We start from the raw sequence: 23155 nt of genomic DNA on the forward strand, positions 1-23155 counted from the left end.
AAGTCGAAAATATGAAATAATATGAGAAGAAATAAACTAAAAAATACAAAAGAAAAATATATTAAGTAAACAATTATCTGTTTTATTTAAAAAAAATTTTCTTGATGTTTAAAAATCGCGCTATCAATAATTAGAGCGCAGCACATGCCTGTTGTCATCAAATAAAAATAATAATAAAAAACGAATTAAATTAATTCTAAACATCGCTCTGACATCTTAAAATTTTTATAACATTTTTGTCAACACGTCAACGTTGGTATCAACAACAAAAGTCGTAATTCATAAAAATATCTAAAAAATGAGTGTAAAACATCTGAGTACCGGTAAATTTATAATTCATTTATTTAATTGCCATTTGAAATATCAATTGCATTGATATTTATTTTTATAATTACAATACTTATATCAAAATGAACTTTGTAGGTTCTGTTCCACCGCCGGTAGTTCCAGGAAAACTACGTCTTTACAGCATGAGATTTTGTCCTTATGCTCAACGTGTGCATCTCGTTCTTGATACTAAAAAAATTCCGTAAATATTTTATTAAAATTAATTACAACTAAAAGTAATAATTTTAAGGATAACATTTAATATTAATTACAGATATGACGTCGTTTATGTAAATTTGACTGACAAACCCGAGTGGCTGATTGAAAAAAGTCCCCTTGGCAAAGTTCCTTGCATTGAGTTTGAAGATGGTCAAGTTTTGTACGAAAGTCTTATAATCGCTGATTATTTGAATGAAGCTCATCCAGAGCCTAATTTATATCCCAGCGATCCGAGAGCTAAAGCTAAGGATAAAATTCTAATTGAACGCTTCAATGGATTAATTTCATTAATGTACAAGGTAATTGTTTTTAAATATTTAAAGAAATTATTTACACTGATAAAAAAATTAACTCGACTCAAGAGCCAAAATCTTGAACCGAGAATACCATTTTGAAGAAAATTATTTTCTTGAGAAAAGAAAAATTTACTTAAGGGATTACATGGGTTTCCTCCAGGAAAAAATGGTCTATTTTCAACAATTTTTTTTTAATAGAAAAAATAAAATATTTTATTCAAACTTTTTACTGTCTTAAGAAGGGTTTACATTTTTCCTCTCTCTCGCACTCTATTGGACAAACGAAAGGATCTCAGTCATACTTGTACAACAAATGGAATCTTAAAACGCATTTTATGCATAAATAAATGAAAATTTTCCAAAAAAGCGCTTCGCTCTTCGATAGATAATTAAATTATCTATCGAAGAGCGAAGCGTTTTTTTTCGAAATTTTATCACATACATGAAAAAAACAAGTTTGAAAATCAACTATAAACCGCTCTTAAAGATATATGTTTTATGAGGGATTACTGAAATTAAAAAAAAAAAATATTAAAAACTCTGCTAATGTAACGTCATTTCCGGTGAGCCCTCGGAAAAAAGATACGTTCGCGTGATTAGCAGAACTCCTAGCAGGATCATTAGAAGTGAAAAAAAAAAATATGTACTTTAGTTAAAACTTCAAACTAGGTCTTGAACGAGGGAAAAAAAAATGAAAATTGGATTTTTAGCAGACGTTTTTACAAAAAACTAAAAATTTGGCAAAAATTTCGCGGCTTTTTTTTTAAATAGTTGTAATTGAAAAAAAAAAAAAATCTTTCGTTCAAGACCTTGTAAATTACATCTTGAAGACCTGTCTAAAATTTCATCAAGATCGGTTGAGTAGTTCTTGAGAAATCTTGAGTACTGTCTTTGAAAACATAGTTTTGAGAAGAACGCATTTAAAGTTTTGAGTGACAACGCAACAGCGCCTTGAGCACGCAACTCTTTAAAACGGTATCTCCAAAACTATTATTCGGATCGATTTAAAACTTTAGGGTAATATTCTAGAGATGTTGTAGAATTTAATAATACAAAAAAAAATTGATTTTTTGAAACCGTGAAACCCATGCAATCGCTTAAATCAAGAACGATTTCTTGACTAAACAATTTATTCTCTTGACTCAAGAAAATCATTTTCTTCAAAATGGTATTTTTGGTTCAAGATTTTGGCTCATGAGTCAAGTTAATTTTTTTATCAGTGTAACAATTATAAAACTATGATTCAACGTTTATACATCAGTATTTTTATTAATCCAATAAAAATTTTCTAGTTCTACCTGTCTCCTAGTGTCGATCGCGACATGTTTGAAGAAGCATTGAAGGTACTGGAATTTTTTGACAGAGAACTAGTTTCTCGAGCAAGTCCTTTTTTCGGCGGAGTGAAACCCGGCATGGTTGATCTTATGATTTGGCCTTGGTTCGAAAGAGCTGATATTATTCGTATCATGAGAGGAGAAAATTACGTTATTCCTCGTGAGCGCGTTCCTCGTATTGTAAGTATTTTAAAACAAGCATTAATTTAGTCATCGACTAAATAATTTATGAATGTATAAATAGATGGAATGGAAAGCTGCTATGAAGGAAGATCCAGGCGTTAAAGTCAGCTGTCTGGAACCTGAAGTTCATGCTAAGTATATGAAGAGTCGTGGTGCTGGTACACCGCAATACGATTTGCTCGTTCAATAAGTCATAATTGCAACTAATTCTTCCTGATACTCTTCCTTTTTATATAATTTCTTATCAATATTTTTTTATTAACAATAGCATAGAAATAAATTTTTTATGATACATTTTTTTCATGGTCAATAAATTTTATTATTAAATAATAAATTTACATGTAGTATATTAATAGTAATATTTATATATTGAGAATAATTCCTGGAGAAACCCGAAACAACTTTCTAATCAGCTTAACCTAGGAATATTTTGTCAAGCTTTAAAATAAGAACTATACCAGAAATTGATATCTCGAAAAAAAATAAAACTAATTGTTTTATTTTTATTTCTGAAAAATATCGATTAGTATTTGTGAAGTATTACACTATAAGTTTTTGAATTTCATTTTAACAATAGTTATTATCGGTTATAAAGAGCAAACATTCTAAAAATAAACAGTGATTAATATTAGTAAATGACGTATTAGAGTTTCGTTTATCTGGTAATAATCGTCTAATTCTTCAAGTGACGTGTATAAATTATTTTCCTCATACGAAAGACAATAGTGTGATTAGTTTACAGTAAAGAAAGTGAAGGAACAGCTAGTTGAAATATTTTTTGTAAAAATGAGTGTGAAACATCTAAAATCAGGTGAATTATTATTATTAATTTTTTTAATATTTTAAGTTCTAAAGAATATCAATAAATGTTTATTTAATAAAAATTTATTCTAGGTTCCATTCCTCCAGCAGTTGTTCCAGGAAAACTGCGTCTGTATGCAATGAAGTTCTGTCCGTTTGCACAACGTGCTCGATTAGTTCTTGATACAAAAAACATACCGTAAGTACGAATGAATAAATTTGTTATTAGATCATAATATTTCCATGATATAACTAATTGATGTAATTAACTGCTTTAGGTATGATATGGTGTTCGTAAATTTAAATGATAAACCCGAGTGGCTGACTGAAAAAAGTCCTCTAGGCAAAGTACCGTTCATTGAATTCGAAGACGGTCAAATTCTCTATGAAAGTCTTATCGTCACCGATTATTTAAACGAGGCTTATCCTGAGACAAATTTATATCCAAGTGATCCAAGAGCTAAAGCGAAGGATAAAATTCTAATTGAACGTTTCAATTCAGTAACTATATTAATGTACAGAGTAAGTCGAACAATTAATTCAAATTTTATTACTATTATAATTATTGCTTATTAATTGAATAAAAATTCTAGCTTTATAATTATTGCTTATTAATTGAATAAAAATTCTAGCTTTATAATTATTGCTTATTAATTGAATGAAAATTTTAGCTTTATAATTATTGCTTATTAATTGAATAAAAATTCTAGCTGGGTCATTCCATGTCAAATCGACCAATAGTTGGAATCGACCCCTTTCGATTTGGACAAATTTTGGTCAGAAGTTTTCTTTTATCATATAACGAAGTTCTGCCAAAGGAAAAAAAAATAAAAAATTTTTTTTCAAAAGATATGCAAATTTAAAATTTCGCGATTTTTCCAGTTTTTCAATTTTGTTTTTGTAATATCTCGAACGCTATTATAGATACAGGAGTCGACTTTCGTTTGTTTGAAAGAGGACACTTGAAGCTATTGAAAAAATATTTTGGAAAAAATTCCAAAAAATGCAAAATTTGTCAAATTTTGAATTTTTGAAAATCGTCAAAAATGACGGTCGACTATAAATTTTTCGCTCAAATTTTTTTGTATACTACCTTGTACCAATCTCAAAAGATCCTTAAATTTTTAGAACTGTGTTTTTTGTTTTTTCAAAAATATGAATTTTTTAAATTTGTTAAAAAATTTTTCTTAAAATTTTTTTTTATTATTATCTTAATCAAGTTTGGCAAATCGCGTAATTTTGATATTTTGAACAGTTGAAATTTCATTTAGTGGCATAATGATGAGAAAAAAACATTAATGGTATTTTTTTATTATTGGTTATTCATTTATTTAATAATGCATTTCAAGTGTAAGTTTACTTTACATTCTGTTACGAAAGTCTCCTTTCTTTAATTCTTCTTGTACTGTTGTTGCTCCTTTTCTTTTTCTTAACCTGAAAAATGTTATGACTGAACCAAAAAATGTCATTAATGTTTTTTTTCTCATCATTATGCCACTAAATGAAATTTCAACTAGTTCAAAATATCAAAATTACGCGATTTGCCAAACTCGATTAAGATAAAAATAAAAAAAAAAAATTTTAAGAAAATTTTTTTTTTTTAACAAATTTCAAAAATTCATATTTTTGAAAAAACAGAAAACACAGTTCTAAAAATTTTAGGATCTTTTAAGATTGGTACAAGGTAGTATACAAAAAAATTTGAGCGAAAAATTTAGTGTCGACCGTCATTTTTGACGATTTTCAAAAACTCAAAATTTGACAAATTTGGCATTTTTTGGAATTTTTTTCCAAAATAATTTTTTTTCAATAGCTTCAAGTGTCCCCTTTCAAATAAACAAAAGTCCATTCTTGTATCTATAATAGCGTTCGAGGTATTACAAAAACAAAATTGAAAAACTGGAAAAATCGCGAAATTTTGAATTTACATATCTTTTGAAAAAAAATTTTTTATTTTTTTTCCTTTGGCAGAACTTCGTTATATAATAAAAGAAAACTTCTGACCAAAATTTGTCCAAATCGAAAGGGGTCGATTCCAACTATTGGTCGATTTGACATGAAATGACCCAGCTTAATAATTATTGCTTATTAATTGAAAAAAAAATTCTAGCTTAATAATTATTGCTTATTAATTAAATAAAAATTCTAGCTTTTCACGTCAACGAAAATAGATCCTGATATGTTTGAAGCAATGTTAAAAGAACTAGAATTTTATAACGGAGAACTAGTTAGTCGCGGCAGTTTATTTTTCAATGGAGATAGACCTGGTATGGTAGATCTAATGATTTGGCCATGGTTTGAAAGAGTTGGTATTATTTCGATCATGAAAGGCGACAAGTATACCGTTCCACACGAACGAGTTCCTCGCATTGTAAGTATTTTGTTCTTAATCATCTGTAACGCAATTTTAGGAGTTAATTTTATTTATTAACACAGATGGAATGGAAAGAAGCTATGAAAAAACATCCAGGTGTTGCAGTCAGTTATCTTGAGCCAGATTCTCATGCTAAGTATATGCAAAGTCATCTAGATGGCAATCCACAGTATGATTTTTAGAAATTTTTTTAATTCTGATAAAAATATTTAATATTATGCTGTTTCATCATAAATAAACTTTATTATCATAAAATATAAAATAAAAATACATAATTGTATTGAAATCACGATAATAAATGGAATATATCTTTATCTGTTTGTAATAATACTATTACTGTAACATTATAATTAATAAGTACGTTAATTATTAATTAACAATGATTAACAACTATTATTGAGCAACATTACAATCTCCAAAAATTTAGACCTTGATTTCAGGTAATCGGGTTCGTATACGGAAGACTTTAAACAATAAACTATAAATAAATTTAACTAAATTTTATTAATTATCTATGAAGCTTATGGATTTACGTCTCCAACTTTAGAAGTTAAAAATGCGGTAGGATTAAAAATTAAACAGTACAATCCGTAGAGTAAAAAACAAGCAAACACTAAAGGAGCTGCGACCATAAATGTGCGAGTGTTTTCACGGCGTAATTTTTGCAATAAATTTCTATTTTTGTCTAAAACTTCGCGGAGTAACTCCACCTCACGTTCAAATATCTCCCGACTCTCCCGGGTCAATAACTTTGACAGTAGTTTTTTTTCGACTAACTCCAAACGTTGTGTGGTTTCTCGTAGTGAATCCTCCAAACGCCCCATCTGTCAAACAATCACAATTAGTTATTATTAAAAATATTCTAAATCACATGATACTGAAGTTAGCTGTCAACTGTCAATTTTAAAAATTTTTTTAACAAATCAATTACAATAAAAAAATGCTTCTAAAAATTTTCACTTGTAATTTTTATTAATTTTCACATGTGAAATTTTTTAATTATTTTTTTTATAATAATTTAATTGCCCTAAAATTCTAAAAAAAATTTTAATGTCTGTTAACTTCAGTGTCATTAAATCACTCAAATATTTACTATACACACAAATATAAATTATTTTTAACAAGAAAAATATAAAAAATATATACATAATGTTGAATTCCATAATATTTCCTAACCTCCGACATAATTGAACTTTTCGAGTGTTTGACTTTTATTGGCTCCTCCTTAGGTACTTCGTTGAGCATACTTTTATTTAAAATATTTTTTTGTACCATTTTAGATAATTAAACACAACCTTAATTAACACAGCTCAGTTAAACAATAATTTTTTAGTAACTAATAACTTTTAGTTTGAATAGAAGTAGAGGAAGTGGAAGTAGAAGTAGAGCAAACAGATGATGGCTGAAAGTGACGATCCCGCCCCAACTGTGATGACCGGACACATAGACAGTTTAATATTTTTTTTTTCTGTACTTTAAACCAACAGGTGGTTGAGAAGTTTGTTGAGTGCGAGTGCGCTACCACTTGGTCAGCTTTGTTTTTTTTCTATGGGTGTTTACATTTCATCAGTGTGATTGTTTGATTAAACTTACTGTGTTATCTTATCTCATTTGTTATAAAAAAAAAAAAAAAAACATGGAAAATTGTTATGATACTGAAATCAGCCGATGAAAATTAAGTTAGCCGACACTCAAAAATTTTTGATTTTTTTTTAATCAAAAATTAGAACTAAAAAACTATTTTTAAAAAATTCCACGGATGATTTTTAAAATCTTCTACATGTGAAAATTCTTGTTTTAATCTTTTAAAAATTATTTTTCAATGAAATAAATTGTCAAAATTTTCAAATGTCGGCTAATTTAATTTTCATAATCAGCAGACAACCTGTCAAATTTTTATTTTATTTAAGAAATAAATTAGTACAAAAAATATATTTTAGAAAAATTTCACCTTTAGTTCTTTAAAATTTCCATATGTGAATTTAAAAAATTTTTTTTTTTTGTAAAAATCTGTTTGTTAAAAAAATTGTCAGGTGTCTGTTACTTTCAGCATCATAAATTGTTTTGCATTAGAAAATTTAAAATAAATATTTTTACAAATTCCATATAAATATTTAATGATTAAATAATTTATTCTATCTGATTTTGTACATGGCACTTTGTTATTAAAATTAACACAAAAATACATAAAATTTTTTTTTTGTTAACTTTGGTAAACTATTTGATTAAAAAAAATTATTTATACATGTAATATCATTTAGTAAATAATTAATATAAAATCTGTCTTAAAAATAATTTTTTAGTCAATTTAGCTATTTAAGGCAGTAAAATTTATAAAATATTTATTTTAATTATTATTATGCTTTTGTTTATTTATTTAAATAAAACTGACTCAAAACTAAACGCCAAGAGCCAACTTTTAAATAAACACATATTTCATAGTTCAGTTTTTAACGCTCCCTGATTCGCAGCAATAATTATCGAATTTTCAGTGTCACTGATGTATCCATTTTCCCCGGTGTAATGAGTAGGATAAATAATAAGGGGAGCAGCGGAAAGCGCAACTAGATCGCGCTTAGGAAAGTGTCCTTTCCAGTTGACTCTTGGATGTTTGTCAAAAAGAATCGGCAAGAATTCATCCACAGGGACGAGTGAATCCAAAGGTTTGGCTTCTAATAATTTCTTAGCACCAGACCCGGACAAAATGTACCCAAGAGTCCAATAAGAATATCCAGCGTAGACTAAATAATCGGAGCCATCAACATACTCTTCGCCTCGTTCTTGCATTCGCTTTCTTCCCAAGTACACCAGGTCCCAGTTAATCTTCAGTCTGTCCAGCTCTTTCATGATAAAATTGACTTTATTACGGAAAAATGGCTCGAAGCGTACGTCATCTTCAAGTACCATAACTTTTTCGTAATTGTTATCAATAACGTCATTCCAGATGTTGAAATGACTGAGGAAGCAGCCGATCTCTCCCATCTTCATGGGTCTCTTGTGATAAGGATCCGCGTACTCAGGCATCATTTTAACTCCAGAGTTTATTAAAACGCTTTCATTTAGCTGTTTGCCATCAACTGCGTCAACTGTCTCTGCTTCGATACCCAGTTCGTCAAAGCAGCGATGCATCCTGACGCGCCTCTCAGGTCTCCTTCGTAAGTTGATCATGTAGATATGATCCAAGCCCAGCTTGTCTTTCTTGGGATACGTGATAAACTTCTTCATAGATTGCGAGAGAGGCAGCTCAGCTTGCAGAGACAAAATTTCTAGTTTTAAATTCGTCAATTGCTGGTAGTCATGCTCCAAGGTATCTTGACTCTCCAGTGGCACCATCACATATCCGTAGATTTCGTCATTACAAACATACAAAGGCGTTGAAGATAAATTTGCGGAGCGAGCGAATGTTATGATGTCATCTTGAGGCCCGTCGTAGTTTTCTAATTTCTCTGATTTGTATGTCAGGTAATCGCTGCTCTGTCTACGTAAATCAGTTAGCACTGCGCTGTGGATCATCGGAACTTCATGGCAATCAGGGTTCTCACGATTCAATATCGGAGTATATTGTTCTGTACGCATGTAATAGTACTCTGAAGTCATTCCAGCCCAAAAATTACTGTACATACCGTCGGATTTTAGCATTGGAGATGCTACTGTCTTGTTCTTGGCTACCAATAAATCCAAAGTTTTGGGATTTGTCAAAAATACATCAGCATCAAGGATCTGTAAATTATATTATTTTTGTAAAAGTTTTATCAGCGATTTACAAAATGGGTTTATATATATATGATGCTAAAATTAGCAGACATCTGAAATTTTTTTTTTTTATAATAAATCAATTGTAGAAAAAAAATATTTAAAAAAAAATTTTCACTTGTAATGCTTTTAAATTTCCGCATGTGGAATTTTTTCATAATTTAATTGTTACTAGCAATCTTGCAGTCACTATGTGACTGCCGTGACTTGTGAACTGTAAAAAATTAAAATTTTGCTTTATAAAATAATGACTTTCGTTAAATTGCACTGTACTTTCTTAAATATTGACATTTTTAAAGATATAAGCTCATTCTGGTGTTACACTCATCAAGAGCTTTCATTTGAGTACCCACATGCATTTTTAAATATTTTTCATATATACATATATATAAAATATATGAAAAATTGATGTGGGTACTCATCAAATTAAAGGTCTCGATAAGTGTAATGTCGGGATGAGCTTATATCTTTAAAAATGTCAATATTTCACAAGATATTTGTTAAAATGCTCTGTACTTTCTTAACTATTAACGATTTTAAAGATATAAGCTCATCCCAATGTTACACTCATCAAGAGCTTTCATTTGAGTACCCACTTGCATTTTTGATATATTTTCCATATCTAGATATATATAACATATATAAATATATGAAAAATTGATGTGGGTTCTCAAATGAAAGGTCTCGATGAGTGTTACATCAGGATGAGCTTATATCTTTAAAAATGTCAATATTTCACGAGATAAAAGGTCATTTCTTAATTATGTATCTAAAGATAGAGCATTTTCGAATGCAGCCTAAATACTATATAATAAATTGATAATAAATATTACAATAAATTGATTCACGGTGAGAATGAACTAAAACCTTGAAAAGGCACAAATTCAAGTCAAGACCTTTGCAATGACACTAAATTTCACTAAAACAAACCGATTTTATCATATGACTACTCTGGAAACAAAATTTTTCTTATTCTCTTAATAATTTAATTGTTATAAAATTCCAAAAAATTGATACATATTTGTTAATTTCAGTATAATTTTGTATATTTTTAAAATGAAACATTCAAATACTTACAAAAAGATAATCGGCCCAAATTTTACGTCCATAATTAAATAATTCTTCACGTAAATTAATAACATGTGTAAAACGATTAGACGACCAATCAGCAATATCCTCTTCATCTTCAATCCCCGTAGACTTTTCATCCAACACAACATTTACCAAATGATAATTAGACAATTCTTCATTCAGCCAGACATTTAATATTTCAATAGAATTATCCACATTGTTATCACTTCGAATCCTGAAAAATTAATTAAATTTCATAAAACAAACTATAATAACATAAAATAAAAAAATAAATATCAGAGCTCCTGATACAGAGGTTAAACTTACCATAAACTAATTCGATCTTTAGGATACTCCAAATCTTGAAGAAGACTTAAAAAATACGGCAATGTATGTGCTTTATTTCTTACCAATATACCAATTAAAATAGTTGGTTTTTTTATAACCTCATTGCTTATCAAACCAAAAAAACTAAAGACTAATAATATAATTATTTTATAGATTTTCATCTTGACGTTAAATACTGTGTAACTAAAAAACTGCACGTTCTTCTACCGGAACATTGACCGAATGTATACATTAAAATTAACTTAATAAATTATTTCATTGATTATAGAAGGGATAAAATTGATAAGTGAGTTGTCGTTTGTGCTACGGAAGATGCAGGAACAGTTTGTCTCGCTTTATGTTTTGTCCTTTTTTATCACACATGTGTTTTTTTTCTCTCTCTTCTGCACATGTCACAAGTTCCAGGCTCTAAAAATAATCTATTTAAAACTTTTTCTGTTTAATAATATTTAATTTACAAAAAATACTTTTCTTGTATAAAAATGTACAAAATTTTTTTTTTCAATAACTACTGTGTATTTTAATTAATAATTATAATTAATTATTAATATTTTCATCTGATTCTTTTGAGGTATCTGTTGTTTTTTGTTTTTTCTTTTGTTGATAACTTAAACTATTACGGTCGAATTCTAAATTCATTATTCCTAAATCGCCACTGTAACGATTTTTGGCAATCTAAAAAAAAAAAAAAAAAAAAAAAATTGAATTTCTTTATTTAAAAAAAATTATTAATTAACAATTGCTTGGATTTATACTTACTTGTAAATACTTTTTTCCCCGAACACTAATCAATCGTTTATCTTGGATAATTAAAACATTATCAGCTTCTTGACTAGCTTTTGCGCCACCGAAAATCGAGGCAGTGGTAAGTTCTTCTTCAACGCGTTCTTTCCTCGGATGAATTACCAGTGTGACATGGCAGTTACTTTTAGTAGCGAAAGAACGAAATTGCGAGACAATCATGTCCTGCCTCCAGTACCTATCAACGTGCTTAGATTGTTCGGACATTCCCATCATAAATTGCACATTGTCGATGATCACATGAGCAATATCGTGGACGTAGGTGGCATGCTCAACGGCCTCCATGACGACGTCTATACTCTGTTGGCCATGAAAAGTCATGAAATAAATCGCCAGCTTTTCAAATTCGTCGGCAAAGGTATCAAAGCTTTGAATATTATCGTCTAATGGCACTCCGGCCATTTGCTGAAGCATCGTCCTAGCAAGTCTTGCGTTTCGGATTTCAAAACTTCCCCACAGGGTATTTACACCTTGCATTGCTAGATCTAAAGAGTACTCGCTCATGAAAGTCGTTTTTCCGCAACCTTGAATTTAAAAAAACTTCTGTTAGATTCTTGTAACAAAAATTAAATGGGCATTGCAAAAATTTTTTAATTTTTTCATTTAAATTTTAAATTAAAATAATATTTTTGTTTTCTAAATAATCAATGTAAGGTAAAAGACCTTGTTATTGACACTGGTATAGTTATTGACATTTGCTATTTTATTTTAATTAAAAAAAAAAAAAAAAATAAATCAACTCTAATAAATTAATAAATATATTTTATGAATTATAAATTGTAAGATAATTAATTTTTTGAGATTATTTTATTTTTTTAATTAGAATAAAATTGCAAGTGTCAAACAACTAGGCCAGTGTCAATAACTGGGTCCTTTACCTTATGCAGTTTAAATTAAAAATTGAAAAAAAAACAATCAATAATTAAATTTAATATTATTATTAATTTAATAGAATAAAATTTGCAACTTTCGACTTAATTAAATTCATCTATATCTATAAAACATACGTGGGTCCAGTAAGTATATGAGTACAAATATACCTTCAATAAATATTATTATTATTTATTGAAGGTATATAAGATCTCTAATGAATGGCTAATAAATATCGTAATTTAAACTAATTATTTATATTTAAGTTCTCGTCCATATTTGAAATATTTAAATAATTTAATCTTGGGAATTTGGACAATAAATGTTTGCCTGATTAAGTTATCTAATTATTTATTTTTTTAATGAAATTTTTTATCGAGATTCATAATAAATTAACAGAACCACTTTTTTGGTAAGTAATGTAGTGAATTTTAAAGAAGAAATTTCATATTTAAAATATATATCTGTATATATAATTACATATTTTTTGTAGAACATACATTATATGAGTTTTTATTTTCTAAATTTTCTAAATTATATTTCCAAATTATAGTCCCAATTCTATAAGTATCCAGATAGCCAAACACGCAACTACTATCCACACAAGTGTGCTGAGATAGCCGAAATACCAAACAACTATCAAAACAATTATGGTTGTAATAAATATGCCAATTCGTATGAATTTACCCGTACTTTGCTTTAAACCCATTGTTTAAATTATTTGACTTTGACCAGTAGGAAAAAATTGATATTGAAAAATTTTTATTGGTAAATAGTATCAGAAATTTTTAATTATTGATTTGTTCTAATAAAAGGAATAAAAAAAAATTAATGCTTCAATTAATTGCTTTCTTCTACAAAGTTATGAAAAAAATTTGCAACTTTCCACTTAATTAAATTAATCTAAATCTATAAAACATACCAGTGGGTCCAGTAAGTACAGTAAATTCTCCTCGGCGATGTCCTTTTAATACTCTATTTAAAGTAGGAAACCTAGTCCATTTAACTCCCTGAACTTTATCAATATTCTGCAAATCACTCAACACATCTTCACGCAGAGTATTGAAAGTCGTGATGCTTTTATGCCAAATCGGCTGAGCCTCAGCAATAATATTCTTAAGATTGTACCCTTCGAGAGCAGCAATTTTGGGTCGAGGCTGTTGATTAGTTGGCCTCACAAAGAAACAACGTTTCTCGTTTAATTTTTTGGAATAGTGTCTCGCTGAATCCCAACTCGCTGCGTCGTTTCCAAACCAGAGAATTAATTTCTTGTATGACTCCATCAGAGGCAAAATTTGCAGTGGCATATGCTGAAGATTGTAAGGTAGACATATAACGACGTTGGCTGATTTTTCGGCTATTAACGCCAACAAATCCTCAATGCTAGGAACTATAACCACGGTACTATCATTCTTCATCTTTTTTTCTTTGTAAATAATCAAACCGTGAGCATCCATTCTAGGAATCGTCGTTTCCGTGATCACTGGATCTGCAGATAGACTTTTGAACCCTGAAACTCGGTTTCCGACCCCAATTAAAGGAAAGTACAGCGTTGAAGATGATTTATCATAGTGACAATCTAATTGCTCCATTTGTCCTTTTGATACAGACTGTAATTTAATATCATTTTGTGTTAATTTTCGAAATTTTTATTTGATTATTAACTAGAAATACTTACTGGCAATTTATATTTGCTTAGAATATCCCTGCAGTCTTCTTCGGAAATATTAACAAAACTTTGACTATTACTTTGGACTGCATTCCATTTGTCTGTGAAATCATCTTCGATACAAAGACTGTCCTTCAACTTTTTAAAATCTTCAGGCTTTTTGGAATCCAAAAACTGAATTAAATTATCCCAAGTACCAGTATGTCGGCAACTTTGGCACATAAAATATCCTGAAAAAAATTTTTTTTAATTCTTAGTATTGTTATTATCTATTTAAAAATTTTTCTTCATAACTTTTCGTAGGAACTTAGACGGGAAAAAGATTTTATTTATTTATTTATTAGAAAATTATTTATTTTATGTTAAATTTTCCACGAAACGTCGTAACAGTTGAAAATTTAACATCAAATTTTTTTTTCTGTCCTAGTTCCTGATAAAATTTATTAAGAATATTTTTTTTTATTCAATTAAATATTTCGAGTATTAAAATAAAAAATGATGCTGAAAATAGCAAACACCTGACAATTGTTAGAATTTTTATAACAAATTCATTAGTATAAAAAAATACTAAAAAAAATTCACACTTATAATTTTTAAAAACTTCTACAAGTAAAATTGTTTTGGTAAATTTTTTTTATTACAATTTCATTGTTTGTTGAATTCAGTAATATAAATTAAAATAATAGTTTACCTGTTGCTTTATTTACAAATACGTTGAATTCACTAGCTTTCTTCGGCTTACAAATAGGACAATTGATAGCAATACAAGCATGACCTTCTTGAATAGGTACATTTTTAAGCCTAAATACTTTACGAATTTGTACTAATGATGTTGCAGGTACCTCATCAGCCACCTTATGAAATCCTCGAGTTTTTATCCAGTCAAATTTGAGTTTTCGTCTTCTGTTTATGAATAATTGCAGAGTAATTTTAAAAACCATCATAAATTATTTTTTGCTATGTGTAATTTAACATTCAAATGCACTTTTAAACCATAACGATTAATAGTCATTGTTTGGTTATAAATTTGAATTTGTTAATTTTTAAACTCTTTATCTATTAATTTTCATTTTTTTTATTATGTCAAAGTAAATAAACAATGATTATAGAGAACATTAATATTTTCGATGTTAGTATTCAATTAAATTATTTAAAAAATCATAATTTAAAAAATGTAAACAAGAATAATAATTTTTATGAAACACACGTGCGTCTCATGATACGGTAGGTTTTTTATCTTTGTCTTTTTCAGCGTGAATCGAGTATGTAGTCTTCTTCTATCTCATTTTACGTAAACATGGATCGATATCCATAGGTATAACGCGTGATGTATAACCTCAAATGTGTATTGTACGCGTTATTATGATTATTATTACTGAATTTAAAAAAAGAAAATAAAAGGACAGGCTGGGTCTCGTTTCGTGTAAACGAATGTTTTCCGAATGGTCATTTCACAGAAATAACAGAATCCGCATCGCCATCTATAGAAAATTTTTTAATCCTCCTTGACATGATCTGACAAAACAAATCTCGACAGGACATTATCCGAAAGTCGTATAGACAATTTTCATAAACATAAACAGAAGACAAAATCCACATCGTCAGCAACCGAAAATTTTTATATCCTCTTCGTAATAATCCGAAATTACAACTCCCGAATTGGACTCTATCCGAAAATTTGCTCCAATGATGAAAAAAAAACTTTATTATCGATCCACAAGTTTATGCAGGCAATAATGTAAATTTCAAACGATAATGAATAAAATTTTTAAATTGTATAACTTAAATCAAAATGATCCACGAGTAATTGTATGTTAATTTAATTATAATGAAGACATATTCGAATTAATTTACTTGAAAATATATAAGATAAAAGTCCCAATTATTGACACTATTAGAAACAAAGTTATGATATCATTTTTTTTAGGCAATCAAATATCAATATCGTTGAATTTTGTTTGTGGTAATGTCTCAAGTAATGTTTTATTAATCAATTTCTTTTTTTTTAATTATAATCACTGATATTTACTAATTAATTTAAAGTAATTAAATAGATTATCCGGATACACCAATTATTGGCAGGTTAAAAAACTGATTGATCTAATTATTGACATACTTTCACCCCAATTATTGACACCTATTCAACAAGCAAAATTTTTAACTATCGTTTTAGGAGAAATGAATGAATATGTAAGTACTTATAAATTAAATAAGAATCAAATTGAAATTTACTGTCTTTTTTCTTTAAATTAAAATATTTCTTGTTGCAGGCATTCCCAATAATATAAGGCCACGCCATGCATTTCAAAGAAATCTATTCAGATTGTTTTAAAGATCTTCAAGACCATGTGGATATGGAATTTCACCGGGTACATGAAAAAAAAGTTTCGTTTGATAGTATCTGTAAAGTAAGTGACCAACAAATTTTTTAATTTTTATTATTTAAATAATAAGCTGAAGCCAAAAATAAACTATTATAAATAAAATGTTATTTATATATTTTGAAGGTTTTGCACACAGGTGCTCATGGAATTATTGATGAAAATAACCCTGAAATGAATCAATTTCTTCGAAAAATAATGACCTTAACATTATTGCCGTTCTACCTCATTGACGGCGAGTTGAAAAAAATTGGTGAAAATTTACCCGACGACGGTGCCGAAAGCTTTAAAGAGTTCATTACATACTATGAGCAGAAATGGAAAAAAGATCTTCTTCCCTCAAAATATAGTATTTTTGAGGAAATACGGACCATAAATGACGTTCCAGAAATACATTTGTGAGTATTAAAAAACAGCTTAAAATCCGAAAATCCAAGTTTTTGAAAATTTATTGGTATAATAAATTTATTTACTATTAAATTAAACTTTTTAACATAATGAACGTTTTTGAACGTTTTTGTAAAATTGTTTTTTCCAGAGTCGATTGGTAAAAATTTGGCAAAGCATGTCAAGGATTGTAGGAAGTTTCGGGATTCGCCAGATAATTTTAAAATTAATTTCACTCCTCGTGTTAATTGTTCGATCAACAACAGAAATTATTTTGACTGCTATCGGAACACCGAATTGAAGCATCGGAGTTTTTAGAACGAGCGATGGTAGTGATGCACGACTACTATAATGATTTCTTTTTTGATAAATATTTATTAGAGAAGGAATTGACAGATATGAGTGATCGTATAGACGCCTTCTGTAAGTAAAATTTTTTTAGAAAAAGTCAATTATTATTATTATTATTATTATTTGCATAACTGTACAAAAATTTTTAGTTGCCGAATTACCAGACGCTTCATTTGTTTTTGAAAATAATGTGGGAAATGATGACGACGATGTCCAGAGAAGCGAAGCTGTTGTAAATGAAATGCAACGAGTCATTGATGTACTTCAACCAGCTGATGTTAATGCCGAAGTCATTGATGGTAAGAATTAGTTAACGCAAAATTATTTATTATTATTATTATTATTATTAAGATATATTTATATTATTATGGTTTAATATTTTAGGTAATGACATATATAATGCTCGATGCAGGAGATATAATGTTGCAATCGTCACAACAATAAATTTGCCATGCAAACACATTGAGTCTTGCAATAATTGTATTACGAGAGAAAATAACGTTTGCTCCACATGCAACACTTTAATAGCTAGAACAGAGCGTGTTTTCTTACCAAACGACACTGAAGGTAATAGAAATTTTTTTATACCTTGTAAATATTTTATCCCTCAAATATAGATAAAAAATACACTAGCTGAAAGTAATGAACAAATTGTTCTTAAAGTAATTTTCCTGTCACACAGGTGATGGGTACAATCTCAACTGTGAGATTTGTTACGAGAAGCCCACAAATATCATGTGGACGACCTGTAACCACGGATTGAACTGTCGAAGGTGTGCCGTAGCAGTGATTAGAGGGAAAACGGACAACCTTTCCACTACAACAAAAATACAATGCCCGCATTGTAACCTTCGGGCTGAAGGGTTCATGGAATTTGAGTTGAGTGTTTAGGATAGGATTATCTAACAGTTCCAACAGCCTTCATAATTTTCACGATTAATTAAGTTTAATACATTAAAAATACTCAAAACATTATATACTTAATATTTATCATTAATATTATTATTGTTTTTATCATTAATATTATTTAAATTTTATTTTTATGATTCGTATTAGTATAATTATAATAAGTTTTATGATATTATAATGACAATTATTATTGTTGATAACATTTTTTCTTTTTTAATTATAACTACAATTTTAATAATAACAATTCAAATTTTTAACAATATGATCTTAAACAAATAAGAAATTAAACAATGATTTACTTATTTAATTTATTTATGTTTTTAAGATTATAGAATAAAATGGTTTAAAACTATTATTAATATTTAATACTTTCACATCAGTTATTGATTTTATAATGACGTTAAATTATAATGTAATTAACGGACTCGAATTATAGTAAAATAATAAAATAAAAATATCCATGATATGCGAATTTCCTGTTGGGCATTGATCACTCCATAAACGGTTTTTATATTCTTCGCATATATTAAAAAATATAAGTTAAAAAATTACAATATTAAAAAAAAATTCTCATATATTTATGTATCCATTCGATGAAACAATCTTTACACTACTAACAATTGATCTGGTAACTACTAACAATTGATCTGGTAATATTTTCAAAATGATGGGCTAAGGTTAAAGCCCCAATTATTGACAGGGGTCTAAATATTGACACCCTAAATTATTTTTAAATATATTTAATCATCTGTAATAAGAATAACTGTCATATAAATTTTTATTAAATTTTAATTAATTAAAAAATTTAAAAAAATAACTGTCAGTTCAAAATATTAAATATTAATTATTAAAAAAAAAAAATAAAGTTACCACCAGTTCATCAAACCAGCTTACGGACGTTTATTTTCTTAACAACTTTGATTAGAAAAGCATTTTTAATAATGGGTGTCAATAACTAGTTGATAATTTTTGAGTTGAATCTCATATTGACAGCCATTTGACAGCGCATCACGCCTTTTTTTGACTTTAATCTAAAAAATAAACTGTAAGAGTTTGAACTCTTCTGATTAACAGGCGAGACCATCTTTTTCTCGCTTTGCTCTCACGGAGCTCAACGGAACTATCTCTGTCGCACTTCCAACAGCAGAGCAATTGCAGTTTCCATTGGTTTCACGAAACGAATGAAATTTTTGAAAAAAATGCTTTGTGGTGAAATAGTTTATCAAAATATCTATTATCTCTAAAAACGTTTTTTCAAAATTTCCATTCGTTTCGCTAAGCCGATTGAAACTGCAATCACTGGTCTCGGCTGTTAAATAAATTATTTTTAAATAAATTTTTATATTTTTAAAAGTAATTAATAATTTATGGAAATTATTATTAATAAACTTCAATAAAATTGATTACATAATAATAAGTTTGGATAAATAAGAATAAGCAGATGATTCTAGGAATTCTTAGTATAGGTGTCTATAATTGGGGTGAAAGTATGTCAATAATTAGATCAATCAGTTTTTTAACCTGCCAATAATTGGTGTATCCGGATAATCTATTTAATTATTTTAAATTAATTAGTAAATATCAGTGATTATAATTAAAAAAAAAGAAATTGATTAATAAAACATTACTTGAGACATTACCACAAACAAAATTCAACGATATTGATATTTGATTGCCTAAAAAAAATGATATCATAACTTTGTTTCTAATAGTGTCAATAATTGGGACTTTTATCTTATATATTTTCAAGTAAATTAATTCGAATATGTCTTCATTATAATTAAATTAACATACAATTACTCGTGGATCATTTTGATTTAAGTTATACAATTTAAAAATTTTATTCATTATCGTTTGAAATTTACATTATTGCCTGCATAAACTTGTGGATCGATAATAAAGTTTTTTTTTCATCATTGGAGCAAATTTTCGGATAGAGTCCAATTCGGGAGTTGTAATTTCGGATTATTACGAAGAGGATATAAAAATTTTCGGTTGCTGACGATGTGGATTTTGTCTTTTCTGTGAAATGACCATTCGGAAAAAATTCGTTTATACGAAACGAGATCCAGCCAAAGGATATACAGTCGAATAAAAAAATTGATTTTTTTTTTGTAGAAAATGCTCAGAGTACATGTTTGATTTTAAAAATAGAAGAATTTTTTTCTACGATCAAGTTGAAGTAAAAAAAAAAAACATTGGTAAATTATTAAAATTACATGATATATTATAGTTATAGAATAATAAAAATTGTTTTTAAAATTATACGACACTGAAATTAGCAGACACTTAACAATTTTTTGATTTTTGTTTAGAAAAGTAAACTAGGTCAAGAAAATCATTTAAAAAAAATTGAATTTATAATTTTTCAGAATTTCTATAGATGAAATTTTTTTAATAAATTTTTCTTGCTACAATTAAATTGTTAAAAAAATTTTATAAATTATCAGATCTCTTAATTTCAGTATCATAAATTTACAGGCATTCATTCAAACGCATACGTAGTTTTTTTAACAAAACAACCAAAGCAGAAGATAAATAAATGAAGAAAAACGAAAAAAAAAAAAAACAAAAAACACAATATTAAATTAACTGAAATCTGATGATTTTCATGATATTGAAATCTGTCATTTTTTTGAATTTCTATAACAATTAATTTATTATGAAAAAATATAATTTAAAAAATTCCCCGTTTAGAGATTAAAAAAATTACAAGTGCAAATTTTTTAAAAATATTAACATTTTTTTTATAATGGACTTGTAATAAAAATAAAAAAAATTATCAGATGTCTGCTGAGTTCAGAATCATTGATTTTTTTGATTTTTTTAATAAATAAATTACTAAAATAATGTTTTTTTCTTAATTCCATTTGTATAGGCATGAAAAAAATTATTGATGTTTCGTCAATAAACAGGAATTACAGTTTTTAAAAAAATCCATAACTTGTCTTCTACAATTAACCGTCGAATATTAAGTGTAGTGCTAAAAGTCAAGGTATGGATCGCTTATTCGGTATGCAAAAAATAATTAATCATTAAATTGTGTAAAATTCTTTGTATGCCCGAGAAAAAATGTTTCTATATAATTATATATAGTTGTATATAATCATATATGATTATATATGGAATTGTATATGAGTTATATATTATCATATATAATTATATATGACTATATATGGAGCAATATACAACCATGCAGGATTGTATATAGTTCCATATACAATTATATATAAGTATATAGAATTATATATAATCATACATGATTATATATGGAATCACATATATAATTATATCTATACTAATAAATGGAGAGCCGGTTTTTTTGTTCGGTTATACTGTGAAAACTACTGAACCGATCGCAATAATACTTATACCATAAGATGCAGAGTGTTTCGGAGAAGGTTTTAGTATATGATATGGTGGTGATTACTTATTCGGAACCTATATTTTTGTGAATTATAAATAATGAATTTTTATTGTAACTAAATTTATTCTATTCGATTGTCATTTGTTTAAAATAAATTTTTTAATTCTATTGGTTATGTTTATACTCTAGACAGATTTCTTCACTTATGAGACCTGCAATTTCTTTAACTGAAACTTTCAAAGCTCATTAAAAATTTTTTTTTTCATATTAATTATTATTCATTTTTGTAAGAAAGACACGGGAATGTTATAATGATTGCATGATAAAAGGTGCATGTCAATTCGATAGAATTGGGAATCTGTGCAAGTAAAAAAAATACTCTAATTAAATTTCAAGTCTAGATCTAAAAATGCAATTTTATAAAGCGCCCAGCGTAGCGTGCGAGTAACAGCTAGTACAATTATATATGATCATACATAATTATATATAATCATACATGATTATACATGGAATTGTATATGAGGTTATATATAATTATATATGACTATATATGGAGCAATATACAGCCATGCAAGATTGTATATAGTCCCATATATAATTATATATAAGTATATATAACTATGTATGCTTATATATAATTAACAGACATATTTTTTCTCGGGTGCTTTGTTTTCAGAGTCTTATTACTTAAATACATAAATAGAACGTAAGAACAAATAATTCACTGTCGAGAAGACTAAATAAATAATGATACATACTATGGCCAAATAATAAGACATGGTCGCATGACGATAACCTTTAAAGTAACAAATAATGCTTGTTATAAACATGATTAATAATAATACTAAACCCAATATTTGAATTATCGTATAAAATTTCTCTCTGGAGATTCTAGATGAATTTGAGTCATCTTCTGAATTTGTATTTCTTATGGGAGTAGTCGCGTTGCTAGCATTAAGACTTAATGGGTTCATATTCATTTTCGTAATTATACGATTTTATTATTATTTATTGAAGGTATATAAGATCTCTTATGACTGACTAATAAATAGCGTAATTCAAACAAATTATTTATTTCTTTTTATTGAAATTTTTTATCGTGATTCATTATAAATTAATGGAACTCCCTTTTTGGTAAGTAAGGTAGTAAATTTTAAAGAAGAAATTTCATATTTAAAATATATAATTACATATTTTTTTCGGTAGAACATACATTACATGTATCTGTTAAGTATCAATTTTTTAAATACCCATAAAGCCAAACACACAACTACTATTTACATCAGTATGTTGAGATAGCCGAAAACCCAAGCAACTATCAAAACAATTATGATTATAGTAAGCATCCCTGAATAAAAAAAAGTATTGAGACAAAGAAAAAAGTATTGAAAAGTATTGGATTGACTAGAAGACCAATACTTTTCAATATTTTTTTCTTTGTCTTAATACGTTTTTTTTATCAGGGATACCACTTTGTATAAATTTACGGTGGTGAACTTTTGCCATTTTTTTATGATGCTTGTCATGATGATCATTTTCATGTGACGATGTATCATTCATGTTGCTTTGAATCCATTGTTTTAATTATTTAACTCTGACCAGAAGGAAAAAACTGATATTGAATAATTTTTATTGATAAACAGTATCAAAAATTTCCAATTATTAGTTCGTTCTAATAAAAGGAATAAAAAAAAATTAGGAAAACGGTTAACCC

At 27.6% G+C, this 23155-nt stretch overlaps 6 protein-coding genes across 7 annotated transcripts; 3 read left to right on the plus strand and 3 right to left on the minus strand.

Moving 5' to 3' along the window:
- The first annotated feature begins 49 nt into the window (after positions 1–49).
- LOC123266973 (pyrimidodiazepine synthase-like) lies at positions 50–2657 on the plus strand. Its single transcript, XM_044731426.1, has 5 exons — positions 50–323; positions 424–529; positions 602–845; positions 2135–2356; positions 2421–2657. The coding sequence occupies exons 1-5, from the start codon at positions 299–301 to the stop codon at positions 2547–2549; spliced, it is 726 nt and encodes a 241-aa protein (XP_044587361.1). The 5' UTR covers positions 50–298; the 3' UTR covers positions 2550–2657.
- Positions 2658–2923: 266 nt separating this feature from the next.
- On the plus strand, positions 2924–5848 carry LOC123266974 (pyrimidodiazepine synthase-like). Its single transcript, XM_044731427.1, has 5 exons — positions 2924–3170; positions 3254–3359; positions 3439–3682; positions 5310–5531; positions 5597–5848. The coding sequence occupies exons 1-5, from the start codon at positions 3146–3148 to the stop codon at positions 5714–5716; spliced, it is 717 nt and encodes a 238-aa protein (XP_044587362.1). The 5' UTR covers positions 2924–3145; the 3' UTR covers positions 5717–5848.
- A 157-nt stretch (positions 5849–6005) lies between these two features.
- Positions 6006–7114, minus strand: LOC123266975. 2 transcript variants are annotated; one of them, XM_044731428.1, is made up of 2 exons: positions 6681–7114; positions 6006–6358 (listed from the first exon to the last, which is right to left on the minus strand). In XM_044731428.1, exons 1-2 carry the CDS (start codon positions 6807–6809, stop codon positions 6056–6058), a joined length of 432 nt encoding a protein of 143 aa, XP_044587363.1. In that variant the 5' UTR covers positions 6810–7114; the 3' UTR covers positions 6006–6055. The 2 variants fall into 2 exon arrangements, with proteins under 2 accessions (XP_044587363.1, XP_044587364.1); XM_044731429.1 differs by having other exon boundaries at positions 6711–7091.
- A 722-nt stretch (positions 7115–7836) lies between these two features.
- LOC123266834 (glycosyltransferase 25 family member) lies at positions 7837–10867 on the minus strand. The gene is made up of 3 exons (XM_044731276.1): positions 10686–10867; positions 10365–10593; positions 7837–9254 (listed from the first exon to the last, which is right to left on the minus strand). Exons 1-3 carry the CDS (start codon positions 10865–10867, stop codon positions 7971–7973), a joined length of 1695 nt encoding a protein of 564 aa, XP_044587211.1. The 3' UTR covers positions 7837–7970.
- Positions 10868–11198: 331 nt separating this feature from the next.
- Positions 11199–15435, minus strand: LOC123266833 (twinkle protein, mitochondrial). Its single transcript, XM_044731275.1, has 5 exons — positions 14738–15435; positions 14056–14276; positions 13300–13987; positions 11466–12031; positions 11199–11381 (listed from the first exon to the last, which is right to left on the minus strand). The coding sequence occupies exons 1-5, from the start codon at positions 14988–14990 to the stop codon at positions 11244–11246; spliced, it is 1866 nt and encodes a 621-aa protein (XP_044587210.1). The 5' UTR covers positions 14991–15435; the 3' UTR covers positions 11199–11243.
- A 702-nt stretch (positions 15436–16137) lies between these two features.
- LOC123266835 lies at positions 16138–18132 on the plus strand. The gene is made up of 7 exons (XM_044731277.1): positions 16138–16236; positions 16317–16454; positions 16554–16825; positions 16966–17237; positions 17315–17464; positions 17550–17732; positions 17848–18132. Exons 4-7 carry the CDS (start codon positions 17141–17143, stop codon positions 18054–18056), a joined length of 639 nt encoding a protein of 212 aa, XP_044587212.1. The 5' UTR covers positions 16138–16236; positions 16317–16454; positions 16554–16825; positions 16966–17140; the 3' UTR covers positions 18057–18132.
- The last annotated feature ends 5023 nt before the right edge of the window (positions 18133–23155 follow it).

The sequence above is a fragment of the Cotesia glomerata genome, linkage group LG6, assembly GCF_020080835.1.
Source record: "Cotesia glomerata isolate CgM1 linkage group LG6, MPM_Cglom_v2.3, whole genome shotgun sequence".
Classification (NCBI taxonomy): Eukaryota; Metazoa; Arthropoda; class Insecta; order Hymenoptera; family Braconidae; genus Cotesia; species Cotesia glomerata.

Excerpts from the sequence above, each read along its gene's own strand:
- LOC123266975 (XM_044731428.1), bottom strand. The coding sequence starts at position 6,809 with ATGGTACAAAAAAATATTTTAAATAAAAGTATGCTCAACGAAGTACCT. Across the intron at positions 6,359-6,680 it reads ATTATGGAATTCAACATTAT|ATGGGGCGTTTGGAGGATTC; the intron begins GTATATATTTTT and ends ATTGTTTGACAG.
- LOC123266974 (XM_044731427.1), top strand. The coding sequence starts at position 3,146 with ATGAGTGTGAAACATCTAAAATCAG. Across the intron at positions 3,360-3,438 it reads CTTGATACAAAAAACATACC|GTATGATATGGTGTTCGTAA; the intron begins GTAAGTACGAAT and ends TAACTGCTTTAG. Across the intron at positions 3,683-5,309 it reads TAACTATATTAATGTACAGA|CTTTTCACGTCAACGAAAAT; the intron begins GTAAGTCGAACA and ends TAAAAATTCTAG.
- LOC123266835 (XM_044731277.1), top strand. The coding sequence starts at position 17,141 with ATGGTAGTGATGCACGACTACTATAATGATTTCTTTTTTGATAAATAT. Across the intron at positions 17,238-17,314 it reads TGATCGTATAGACGCCTTCT|TTGCCGAATTACCAGACGCT; the intron begins GTAAGTAAAATT and ends AAAAATTTTTAG. Across the intron at positions 17,465-17,549 it reads TAATGCCGAAGTCATTGATG|GTAATGACATATATAATGCT; the intron begins GTAAGAATTAGT and ends TTAATATTTTAG.
- LOC123266834 (XM_044731276.1), bottom strand. The coding sequence starts at position 10,867 with ATGAAAATCTATAAAATAATTATATTATTAGTCTTTAGTTTTTTTGGT. Across the intron at positions 10,594-10,685 it reads AAAGATCGAATTAGTTTATG|GATTCGAAGTGATAACAATG; the intron begins GTAAGTTTAACC and ends TTAATTTTTCAG. Across the intron at positions 9,255-10,364 it reads TTTGGGCCGATTATCTTTTT|ATCCTTGATGCTGATGTATT; the intron begins GTAAGTATTTGA and ends TATAATTTACAG.
- LOC123266973 (XM_044731426.1), top strand. The coding sequence starts at position 299 with ATGAGTGTAAAACATCTGAGTACCG. Across the intron at positions 324-423 it reads TGTAAAACATCTGAGTACCG|GTTCTGTTCCACCGCCGGTA; the intron begins GTAAATTTATAA and ends TGAACTTTGTAG. Across the intron at positions 530-601 it reads CTTGATACTAAAAAAATTCC|ATATGACGTCGTTTATGTAA; the intron begins GTAAATATTTTA and ends TATTAATTACAG.
- LOC123266833 (XM_044731275.1), bottom strand. The coding sequence starts at position 14,990 with ATGATGGTTTTTAAAATTACTCTGCAATTATTCATAAACAGAAGACGA. Across the intron at positions 14,277-14,737 it reads ATTTGTAAATAAAGCAACAG|GATATTTTATGTGCCAAAGT; the intron begins GTAAACTATTAT and ends AATTTTTTTCAG. Across the intron at positions 11,382-11,465 it reads GGGGAAAAAAGTATTTACAA|ATTGCCAAAAATCGTTACAG; the intron begins GTAAGTATAAAT and ends TTTTTTTTTTAG.